The sequence below is a fragment of the Hylaeus anthracinus genome, unplaced genomic scaffold (genome assembly GCF_026225885.1).
Source record: "Hylaeus anthracinus isolate JK02 unplaced genomic scaffold, UHH_iyHylAnth1.0_haploid 4, whole genome shotgun sequence".
Lineage (NCBI taxonomy): Eukaryota > Metazoa > Arthropoda > Insecta > Hymenoptera > Colletidae > Hylaeus > Hylaeus anthracinus.
In genome coordinates this window covers 4,000,009-4,011,904 of record NW_026535289.1, presented here as the reverse complement: position 1 = coordinate 4,011,904, position 11,896 = coordinate 4,000,009, and the positions used below count along the sequence as shown (strand labels likewise).

The 11,896-nt window shown below is 40.1% G+C and overlaps 1 protein-coding gene across 1 annotated transcript; it reads right to left on the bottom strand.

The window, feature by feature from the left end:
• Positions 1-3,376: 3,376 nt before the first annotated feature.
• On the bottom strand, positions 3,377-11,293 carry LOC128894582 (uncharacterized). The gene is made up of 3 exons (XM_054156424.1): positions 10,891-11,293; positions 5,356-5,457; positions 3,377-4,157 (listed from the first exon to the last, which is right to left on the bottom strand). The coding sequence occupies exons 1-3, from the start codon at positions 11,158-11,160 to the stop codon at positions 4,131-4,133; spliced, it is 399 nt and encodes a 132-aa protein (XP_054012399.1). The 5' UTR covers positions 11,161-11,293; the 3' UTR covers positions 3,377-4,130.
• Positions 11,294-11,896: the final 603 nt, after the last annotated feature.

The window sequence follows — 11,896 nt, the reverse complement described above, 5'->3', positions numbered from 1 at the left end:
GACGTGATTCGACGGTCATTAGCGATCGTTTAACGAAATGTCAAACCTCCCATGTCCTTCTAATTGGTTTAATGACATAATCATAGGCGACCGGCACACCGGTCTCTCGAAGGGTAGCTGCTGGCTGATGAACAATGGGTTAGGTAGACTGGGAGTTAATCTTTACGAGCATGTGCATGTTTCTAAAGACAACTATTGTCTCATTTTAACCTTCTAGCTAGCCTATTGCAGAAGCTTTATTCTAGTTTCTGGAACTTATCAAGATTTTTGATTACTAATATGTTAATAATATGGTTCCCAAAGAACCTTGTCTATCGTTTTGACAATATTGTAATCCTCATATTCTTCACTCTTATAGTGACGTGGTAGGCGAATAATCTTCTTCGAAACTTTCAACACCACGAAGGAACAGAAGCAGCAAAATAAAAATTAAAATGGGGCAACCTCAGCCTAGAAAGAAAAGAATAATGTTCACCATAAAGAGATGAACAAAGGTGGAAGAAAAATATGTTTTGGTAATATTTTATTGCTTATATTCTATGAATACTTAATAAATTGACTCCTATAGTGACGTGACAGATAAATTTTCCTCTTCACGACTGTCAACCCCACGAAGGAATGAGAGCAGCAAAATAAAAATCAAAATGGGGCAACCTCAGCCTAGGAAGAAAAGAATAATCTTCGCCATAAAGAGATGAACAAAGCCCACAGTCAGGTGGAAGAGAAATATGTTTTGGTATAAAATAATCGGCGAGGCGTCGCGGAGGCACATGGTTTCGGCTGTCAATGAATACCAAGCGGTTTTTCGGACGGTTTCTCCGACCCCTAAGCCTGCGACCTCGAACAGCGAGGTTCGATAAACCCTTTCGGGCCCAAAATTCGGAGAACATCAGATGGCGGCGGTAACCGACGTCCAACTGCAACGCATTTGACATATGCAAACTGCAAGTGAACACTTGCAATTACTGGCATGCGAACGCACGCGCCCGCCTAAAAGAAACGTTGCGACAGACTCCAGGCAAAAAGCGCGAGCACGCCATCGCCGGATGCGCTTACCCCTTTCGCGGATTAGTGTCCGCCATTGTATCTGAGAATTGGCGTATGACCAGGTCGATGAACTCGGTGGCAGGCCGACTACAAGGATAACAATTCTGTCAATGTACCCTCCAGATCTCGACGCGAATTCCGGTACGACGCACGAGTACCTGGACGTCAGCTTCAGTGCCGTTACTTCCGAATTGCTTTACGATAATGGTCGTGTCGTCCAGCCAACTGTTCCTGACCGAGACCTTGACGCGATATGTTTATTCCTTTTTGTCATAGAGGCTGATTATGGTTGACGAGCATTCTCGATCGTTGAACCCACGACGCAAAGGGTGAATCTTTGTCAAGTTAGACCTCACAATACGTCAAACACTTGGTACCGAGTAGCAATACGCGAGTATAGGCACTTTGTGGGTTTTTCGGAGTGATCAGCTTCGAGGCAGGTGAAATTGGGTGTTTGTGTGGTGTTAGAAGAATTGTGCGGTAGCTCTTTGGATCGATTGACGGTGAATTGTTATTTGTGAGTAGAGGAAGTTGAAGGCGTTGGGTCTGAAGATGAAACAGATTTAAGTTAGTAAGATAGAATTGTGAAAGTATAGGTGTTTCAAATATTTTTCAGAATGGTGATCTTAGAGGTGGGGAAAATCCAAAACATTACAATCTATCTTTGTAAGAATATTCATACAAAATGTCATGAACCATAAATGTTCATAGATATCTCTATCCAACTCGCCAAAGATCACGTTTGTTTACTGGCAGAGAATGATATTTCTGCATTTCTAAAATTACGTGATAGTTGACTTATAAATTGAGCTGACACATATCGTTAACACTGCAAGACTATTCATATTGCAAATATTTTGTAAAAAGATGACCCTTACAAATAGTAGAAATGTAATAGTAGAAGAATAGAATTTTGATGTTTTAAGTTAGATAACAGTGTATTATTATTTCTGGGCACTAGGCGAAAGCAAGTGCAAGTTACCATAAAAATATGTCTACATAGATATGTTATCCTAGTCTTAATATCGATAGACGGGAAATTCTGCAGTAATTTAAATATTGTTAACGTATTTCTTATATAAATTAATGTCATTGGAGGAACCCATGAACAACAAAATTAATTTTATTCTGCGATATTCTCTCTCACAACTTGAACGAAAAATATAATTTTGAGTATGACTTGGTGCTCTAAAAACAATAATTATTTAATTTTAATTGACTAAAATAGATAACATGTTAGAGTGTATAATTTATAAACTAATAAGGTATCCAATTTCCATCCCCCCAAAAATATAGATCTCTCATCCAAGTCCTCGATTGTAAAACTATGGAGTATGGAGACATCGATGCTCACTGCATTGGAAATTCCTATGAAATTTAAAACCTTTGCCATGGGACACTAAATTACATCTATTAAGTCACTGTTGAGCCTCTATCCGTGCCGTGAATTTCACCCGAATAAAGTGTGCCAATAGTGGTCTTTGGCTTTTTCGAAATTCATGACCGGAAACAAGCGGTACTTTTTTGTCATTTTTTTTTCTTTTAAAGGGATGGTTTTTCAAATGTAAAAGGAAGGAATTTTCTGGATCCACGGTAAAAAAAAAAATTGAACGAAATAATGGAGCCTGTGCTACTGCCTTTATGGACTCGCTCGTATTGTATTTCGACGATTAAACAATGTGTAAACGCTGAGAGAGCTCGTTCGGTTTTCAATAAAGGGTATATTCGCGATGTTTGCTGATAGGTATTTGTGCGGACGGGGGTGATTAATATTCGAATCTATATGTATTCTATTATCTTCGACGTGAGAGTTCTCCATTTAGCGCCCGTGCCACGTAATGAATTAACGTTTACTTCGCAGTTAGCGAATATTAAAAGGCCGCAAACAATTATCAAACGCTGGACGCATATTGTTGCGCTAGAGAATCTCTGGCGCGCGAATACTTTGGATGAAAACCCCGATAGCGGTTAAAAAATATCGATGATTCTTTTGCATTAAACAAATAATCGCACTGTTTCTGTCGTAGTGTGTAAGCGGTTCAGTGTTTATTGGTTACGTCTACTCGTTTAAGAAATGGTAGGGCGAGTAGGTTGATAATACGAATATGTCTTCTTCAAAAGGATATGATGAAATCATTTATTTACATATGGAAGATTATGAAGTTAGTATTACAAGAAAGCTGAATTGTTTACTCCTCGATCGTGTCTTGATGGAAAATTTATTTATTTAGGGGTGTGCAAAATCATTTCGGCGGTATGCTGTGAAGAATGCTGAAGGATGGAAGGAAAATTAATTTAGATCTAGTATGGTTGCTTGTTTTGTCGATATGTGAGATTAAATTAATATTATTCTTCTAGTGGTGCATCAAGGATTTTATTTCAACGGCTCTTCAGGTATTTCTACATATATCAACGCTGAGAGAGGGAGAAAATATATAAACATGAACGAATAGGTACTAACAAATACACATATCACAAATTGCACGATAAGAAAAATAGAAATAAATACAATAAAACGATTAAAGAATTCTCATAAAAGCCAGACCATTAAAGAAAATAAAAAGAATACGTATCACTCTTATACATTTCGCATTGTACATTTCATTTATACATGGGGTGACTTGATATAACGAGAAGTAAACAGCTCACAACTGGACAACGCATTTCTGAGCCTCTGCTCGTCCACTACGTGCATTCACGCGAATACTTTGATGTTTCTCGAACGAGAGATTCAAAGGGTTGTGAATCATCCCCGTGCATTTACGTATTCGTTGAAAACGCGTGGCTGGAACGACGCTTCCACGTAACTGCGTGGATCTGACGTCGTAACTATTCTTCGATCCTATTAAGAAGCGAGGACACCCCTAAAACCAACCCTCCTTGTCCCACCACCCCCTGGGGAGCTTGCGCGTGACCGTTTAACGATCCGCGGCCATTTTGGGCACATGGCGTCGGCGTCGGCGTCGGCGTCGGCGTCGGCATCGGCGTCGCTCGTCACGTCACCCCCGAAGCGTGCGGCTTATCCTGAAACTGCGAAGGAACCCCTCGTTCTTATCATCCATACCAGATGGCGGTGTCGGTTCTTATCCGGTTTTTCCGAACGGCTGTACCTGGAAAAATATTCAAATTTAAGGTATTTCGTAATAGGCTAATGTTCACAACTGTTAGACCAGAGGTGGAAACAAGCTTGTTTACGTATGTTGGAACGAAGGGAGTTTATGCTTGTATAAATGAAAAGATTGATTTGTAATAAACATGAGATATTACTCATGCTTATTACAAAAGATATGAGTTAAATTACATAGATTGCTTAGGGATTCTTTTTCAACCACTTGTACAGCTTGATGCGGTTAACATAACCTTTTCAATAAGGTACATATTCTTGAAAGTCTACTAACCCCAGCTTGGAATACTAACCACATCTTGAAAATGTCAACATTTGCAATGCATATTTGAAATTTGTTTGAGTGTTCACAGATAATTCAAAAGAGGAAGGAGAGTCCTCCCACATTTGTCCACAACTAAACTATCGTAAGCAGTGTGAATCTTTCTAATTAAGATTCCTCCATCTTCTTTATAGAAATAACCTAAATCTACAGATACACGAGTAACCAATACAGTCTTGTTACTTTTCTTCTATCATAACTACCATCAGTATCATCACTGAATTTCTGGCCATTAATAATTTAAAAATTTGAATGACTTACTTTAACTTTAACATTTTTGGTGCCAAGGAGCGATATATCATTCCTTGCTGCTTATTTTTGTTTACAGTCATACATCTTTGCTTAAAATTATCTGGCATTTCTCGGATATGTATGAAAATTTCCTCTAACACTCAAAGGGTTAATATAGCAACCTACTATATGCCCCAGGATTCTCGGTACGCGTATTTGCAACCCTATTGTCAGTAGCTCCATAAGTTGCAATTAATATATCTCGATTTTTTCGCAATCGAATTTCATCGAGCAGCTTCGGAAGAATCGCGATAGCCGGTCGAAAATTACAAGCGAAGCATGGAGTAACGTTGTTAAGGACGATCTGGAGCCGATCTTAACGACTCGCTTCAACGCCGGTGGTTCGTTACGAGTCAGCCAATGGGTAAGGGTGAGGCTCGTTACGCGATACGCATAAACGTCGCGGCGGGATGAGCATCAAGGGCGCCTCCGCGGCATTATCGATTTAATTGTCGGGAGGGCTTAATTGTAGGGGATGAAGAGCGACCTTGAGAAGGGCCGCCAACATAGAATCCAAAGTTCGAGCACCCGGGGACTTCCGTGAGAGAGGGTAATTACGAAAATGACCTACCTCAACGAGATTCCCCTTGTCAATGAAGAAATCTTCCCTCCCCGAGGTCCACGTGATCCAGTTCTCTTTCCGCCATTTTAAAGAGGCTCGCGCGTTCTGAAACTGATCTGGCGGATTAGAGACGCGACGATGGTTATTTTTCGTGTTTAATGATTGTTATTCTTCAAACGTTGTTTATATGTAATGCCTTCGTGATGTGTGAAAACAAATATGATAATGGGGGGTGTTTTGTAAATGTAAGAAATCTTTTGATTAAATATGACATTTCGATATACAGTCAGACCCATAAGTATTCGTATCCTCTATGTCTATTCAAGAAATTTATTGAATTTAAATGTCAGGTTTGGTGTATCCAACCAAATTTTTCATCCTAAATACACAGATGTATGAAGTTTATTCGTGTACATTTTTGTAGTAAACTATTTACACAGAGATTACGAATAATTATGTGACTAAGTGTGTTTTATAAGGATTGTATTGAATTATATTATTATACTGTATTATTGATCTATTTGTGGGGGGTACTTTAGATTTAAATGTATTAGGGGAATACTAAAGGGAAAAAGAATTATTTAAATTTGTTACAATGCAGTGGGCTACAGTAAAACGTATAAGAGAGAGAAGACTAGGAAGGATTTAACCATTTATATAAAAGCAGACACCTGGAAGCTATGTAAATTCAAGAAAGAACTACTCAATATTGTTCAACTAAATTAATAAAGGCACATAAAATATAAAAGTGGGGAATTTTAATTTGCTTGCCTCATTGGAAGAAATGATAATCAATAATGGTGACTGAACAATCGATTATACTTTAAGATGCATTGACATATCTGAAAATAGATTCTAAGTTACTAAACGAATCAACCGAATAAAAATTCAGCAACGACTCGTCCAAAACGCTCCAAAATATCCATCGGCGTTGAGAGATCGCGGAACTCATCAGAGAACGATGACGGAGCGAGACGGAGGGAATAACCATGAAAAGAAAGTTCGTCACTATTTTTAAAGGCGGTGGCGGCCTGAGAGCGAGAAAACGAAATCTTTCCGTCGGGTAACCGGCGTGTTTCCTTCGATGGGAAATCCGTGAAAAGTCGTGATTGAATTATCCTACCGCGACGCAACGACAGAGACGACGAGGCGGGGGTGTTTGGGGGCAGCGAAAGAGAGGAGGAAACAGGCGGCTGGCGGGCTGACACAGGGGGTTGGAAAGGAAAACGAGAGAAAATAAAATACACACCCGGCCATTGGCGCGACTTCGTTTCGTACATTTTATTCGAGCCAATTGGATTTATTTATGCGGCCTGGTAGCAGACTGGTGCGTGGAGGGGGTTTAAACGCCAGCTGGAACGCGCGGTCGGTAAAGCAGTTTCGCTTCCTTTCCACCCCCACCACGCCCTTTCGCTGTCCAGGGCTGCGAGCTTTATTGTATATTTAATTCCACGTTGTTTATCTCTGTCCTGTCCGCGAGGCTTTCTGCCTCGAGCATCCCCGAACAGATATTTCAACGGCGTAAACGACGTTAAGTGAACGACGGGATGGAAGTGGGGGAAAGGGTGAGAGACGAAAACGACGAAATCTTGGCGAAGGCGGCGTTATTGCTCTTCGAATTCCAACGTCGCATCGCTTCGTGGAAATGCTCTCGCGATGGAAACGAGTTTGGGGCATGTCGCCCATCCCATCCCTTTCGTGAAAGAATATATGTCGATGATGACCTCGATCGAATTTTTCTTTTCAAGTTCTGGATACTTCTGGTGTCATTAAACTTTTTATTTTGTAGAGTGAAAATTTTCATATGGGAATAAGTATAATAGGGTACAGAAATATTTTGTTGGGGGTGGCTTTAAGTGGAAAGTAGTGTGCATTCTTTGTTCGAATAATAGAGTTTTTAGGAAAAAATTTAGGGTGTACGTGTGCAGGAAATTTATCGATGATTCATAAAAATGTAACATGTTATCGCGTGGTAAGTAGTGCATATAAGTTTCGCAAATTATTTAATTTAGTAATAATCGCCGCCTTTCTTGTTTTATAAACTTATGTGCTATTTAATATCCTCCTTAAATTTTTTTTCATTCAATGACAATGCAACTATGAAACAGCAATATTAACATCACAGTCCACCCTCAATTGTAGTAGTGTTTTAAAAAACATTCTGCAAAATATGTTACAAAGGTTAGTTTATAAAAATTACTATCGTTCTACAATCGAAAGATAGTAAAACATCATGTCTAATACCTACCATCTCCAATCAAACCAATCATGATTGACCCAGAAGAACTTAAAATTTCATTCGAATACGATTTCTAGAGATATTCTCATACCATTTTTATATTAAGTGTACTATATTTATATTACACGACTTCAATCATTTTTAATTGATTTAAAATTTAAATTAATTAGGAAACAAAAATTCCTCGAATAATTAAACTAATTTCAACAAGTTTAGAGCAGAGATGGGAAAACCCTAGGCTTCGAATAAATTTGAATTTTGCCGACGTGTTTGTCTCGTTTCCTTCTTCGGAAAATGTTAAAAAGAGGAAACGAGACAAACATATCGGCAAATTTCAGATTTATTCGAAGCCTAGGATTGTGCCCATCACTGGTTTAGAGTCAATATGAACTCTTCCCCATATGCTACCATCTTCAATCCACTATTTTCTCTAATATTGCTATTAATAAGTTATCACACACAGCTGCAATGTCACGAGACTGACTGCATGTCGAGAAACGGATTTGTCAAATCGTGTTGCACTTCTCCCAAGCTCGACTCCAGGGAGGAGAGTCAACGACTATAATTCGACCTCGACGAAAGAAAGGGCATGTCGCGAGAGGGAGAAGGTGGGGTACTGGCTTACTTCCGGTTCGTCTATTCGCGTCACCATCCGGCACGAGCTGCATTCTCACGCTCATTTGCATACCCGGCTACACATCAATATTCAAGGAGGCCAGAAAACGGGCCCGTTTTGCATACTGGACCCCCCCGGCTCGTGTTATTTCTTCTTTCGCAGGGATCTCGGTGGGGCATCGCGACTTTGACCCTGAGAAAAAGAATCAAAACGAACGGATTCAATGAACGATGTAATTCAATATGCCAATCGATTCGAACGGGAAGACATCTTCGATGGACCATGGATTAACGAGCGGGGCTTTAATACGAACCCCTCAGAAAGGGTACGAGAGCCTCGTGGAAAATTTCTTCCTTCGCCATTATCAGTTCTATGGCTCAAGCTCGCAATATTAAGCTGTATGTTTTATTCATGCATTATTAAAGTTTAGCCGAAACGTTGGTTGATTGAGGAATTAAATTTTATTCTGTTGTTGCTCGTGATTTCTGGGGGAAAATTGCATAAATGGATGTGGATTATTTTACGTGCATGCTAGTGCAAAAAAGCAACAGCGACGATTACAACTTAGTTGTTTTTGTAGATATTTGGAAATTGTAAGTTTTCTTAGCTACTTGAAATTTGAATGAAGAAAACTTTTATTCGCTCTGTGGGATAAATTGTGAGATTGTTATGGTTTCGAGAGCTTACCATTTTTTTGACAACGATATGATAGCTTTACAGTATTTCTGAAATATTATTATTAATTGTAATACTGAATATTGTTACAGTGTTTCTACAGAATTAATACAATGGTCTCGTACACTCGTATAAATAATTTCTGTACCCCTCCAAATGGCAACTATTTGACTTATTTACAATCGACTTATGCTTCTAATTTTTAAATATGTCGCCAAGATTGATTACAGATAAGGGATATCATAAATATCAATAACATTTCCCTGAGAAAACACAAGAAATTGGACGAAACGTCAAAACATCTCTGCAATTATACGTATAATACCAAATTTGTATTATTTCCTTCTCCAGAAAATCCATCGAAAAGACATTTAAAAAATGATAAAATAATTCAAAAACAATTAAAGATATAATTCCAGGAACACCTACACCCAAACACATTATTGTTCTACTCCTATGACGACAGAATACAGAAAACATCGATCTGGACTGATCTAATTCATCGATCCATCACTTCAAGAACATACAAACCGATTGTCTTTTAGAAATCGAAGAAATATAGAGACTATTATCCACTCAAAATTTTCCTCTCGTTCTGCTTCACAGATCCGAACCTGAAGAACGAAACGACACATTTGGCCAGCTTTTGGGGGATTTCCAAGCGATATCGACGATGCGCCGGCTGCGTTCGAGGTGACAAAAGGCCGAGTCGCACGTACGCGCGTCTTCGACGGAATGAAGGAAGGCGGGTTGCGTAATTTAAATAATTCAAGAATGACCCTGACCCCGCTTAGGCCGCGGGCTGACCTGGAGCCGGCGATTACAATCACAATGCAATGCCGAGTTCTCAGGGTAAGACAGGTAGTACGACGGTCCCGCATACATTAGATCGAAGCCATCCGCCATAGAAATATGCGCTATATCTCTTCAGCGTCGTGATTTTATGCACCGAGGCATCGACCACCGCGATGAACGAACGCGTTCTCGTCCTACCAAAAGCAGTTGTCAACTACCATCGAGGCTGACACACATTTAACCGGACCGAGCGATTAGCATAATGACAACCGATAGTAGCTGCGCTTCGGGACACGCACCTTGCGAGGATCCCACGGTGAGGAGGGATTGTCACGGCTCCGATCGAACAGATCTCGACCATCTATGCGAGATCGGCGACACTTTCGCGCGGAAATTAGCGAGAGACCGCGGATCGGATGGTAATGGGATATAGGAGGATGAAAGTCTTGGAGATCGGTGACAGGGTTGCTGGAGATGGAAGGGTATGGAAATTCGTGGGAAATCGGGGATGAAAACGGTTGAACGATTGCAGATGCGAGCTGAAGGCATGATTTCTGGGATTTGCTTGTGAATTATGAGCGTGGAATATTTTACATAAAATCGAGGAGGGGTTCGAGGGTGAATTTAACGAATTTTAGTGATGATTTTTGGGCGAGGTGAACCATTGATTGTCCTTGGGTATAATTTCGTATGGCAATTGAAGCTTTTGAGTAAGGGGAGAAATTAATACTTGGGGGTTGAACTCAGATGTAAAGGATGCAGCGGTTCAGTTTAAACAAAATCTTTCAGATGATGAGATTTTTTCAATATAAATTAATATAATTGAAACAATGATTCACAAAGTTAAATAAGGAAATGAATAATTTTCGTTCATGTTGAAGCTCAACAGAGACAGTATGAAGTGGCAAACCGTTTTAATAAAATAAAAGTTAAGCGAAAATAAATATGTAATAAAAATCAATAAACTAAATTAGACTGCATAATACAAAGTATTGTAATATTCCTCAACAGATGGTTATAGAAAATATGTGACTTTGAAAGTCAACATCTAACTTGAATAATAATCTGTACAATAAATAACTCTTTATCAGTGCAAACTATACGACAACAAAATATTCCTCCAATAAACCAATGAAAAAAGTCTCCTTCATATTTGAGCCACCCGGATAGTCTCCGTGTAACATCAGACCTATTCTGTATGTACTATACCTGTACTCACCCTCTTTGTTCCTTCCTCCCTTCGACCAACTTCCTTCCTCTTTCCTAAGAACAATGCGCCGATCGGTAGCACGACGCGGCAACGTGCACCGTTTCGCGGTGATCGATGGCAATCGAACGTCGACTGGATCGCAGTGATAATTTGCATCTTCGATGCTGGAAACCAAACACTCGAAGGGTTGAAGGGTGGCATGCAGATGAGCCCGACATAACCGCCCTCAAAAGCGGATGTTAGCAGTCTGCAGCTACGTAGACAATGGACCAGTGCCATTATGTCCGTCGAATCCTAAAACCCCATAGAGTCGTTCTTCTCTGTCTATTATCCCGCTGGTGGCAGGCCACATTGTGTATCCGGTCTGCCACGGGACCCCGGCCATTGTCGGCCCACCTAATTATTCGCAAATCTTCCGCTCGTTGCCGGTACACACCCCTCCACCCCCTCTTCGTTGCTCTCAACATCGCGAATTTCCGTCTTCGCCAGGGGCTCGTTGTTCACGTTTAATTCACCTCTAGTTCGAACTGGCTGGCTTAGAAACTATTGTCTTCCCATAACTGTTCCTCCAGGCTCGAGATTTCTTGTCTCGACCGCGTGATTGTTCCATTCGGTTACGAGAGGGTGTTCTTCGGGTTTGTTCGTAGGGCGCATTCGATGAGCATCGCAGACAGAGAACCATTTGCAATCCTATGTCGAGTGTGACTCGACGTCAGTTTCTATCTCAGGAGTTCCTTCGTCGAGTCTCGCTCGACATTCTTTCATGTCCAAATCAACAGAAATCAAAGCGTTGGGAGCTGCTGATAACAAAATTGAAATATTATTCGGAGTGCAAAGGGTTAAGGATAGAGTATCAAGTTGAGGTCAAGTGTACTATTACTATTGGACTGGAGAATGATATTTGAATTCTAATTTCAAACTAAGGAAATTAAACGTTTACAGTGTCGATATTATGGTTGATACTCTATCAGCTATTTGCTCAAAAAATTGACATGAAGTCTGTGTGAATCATCCA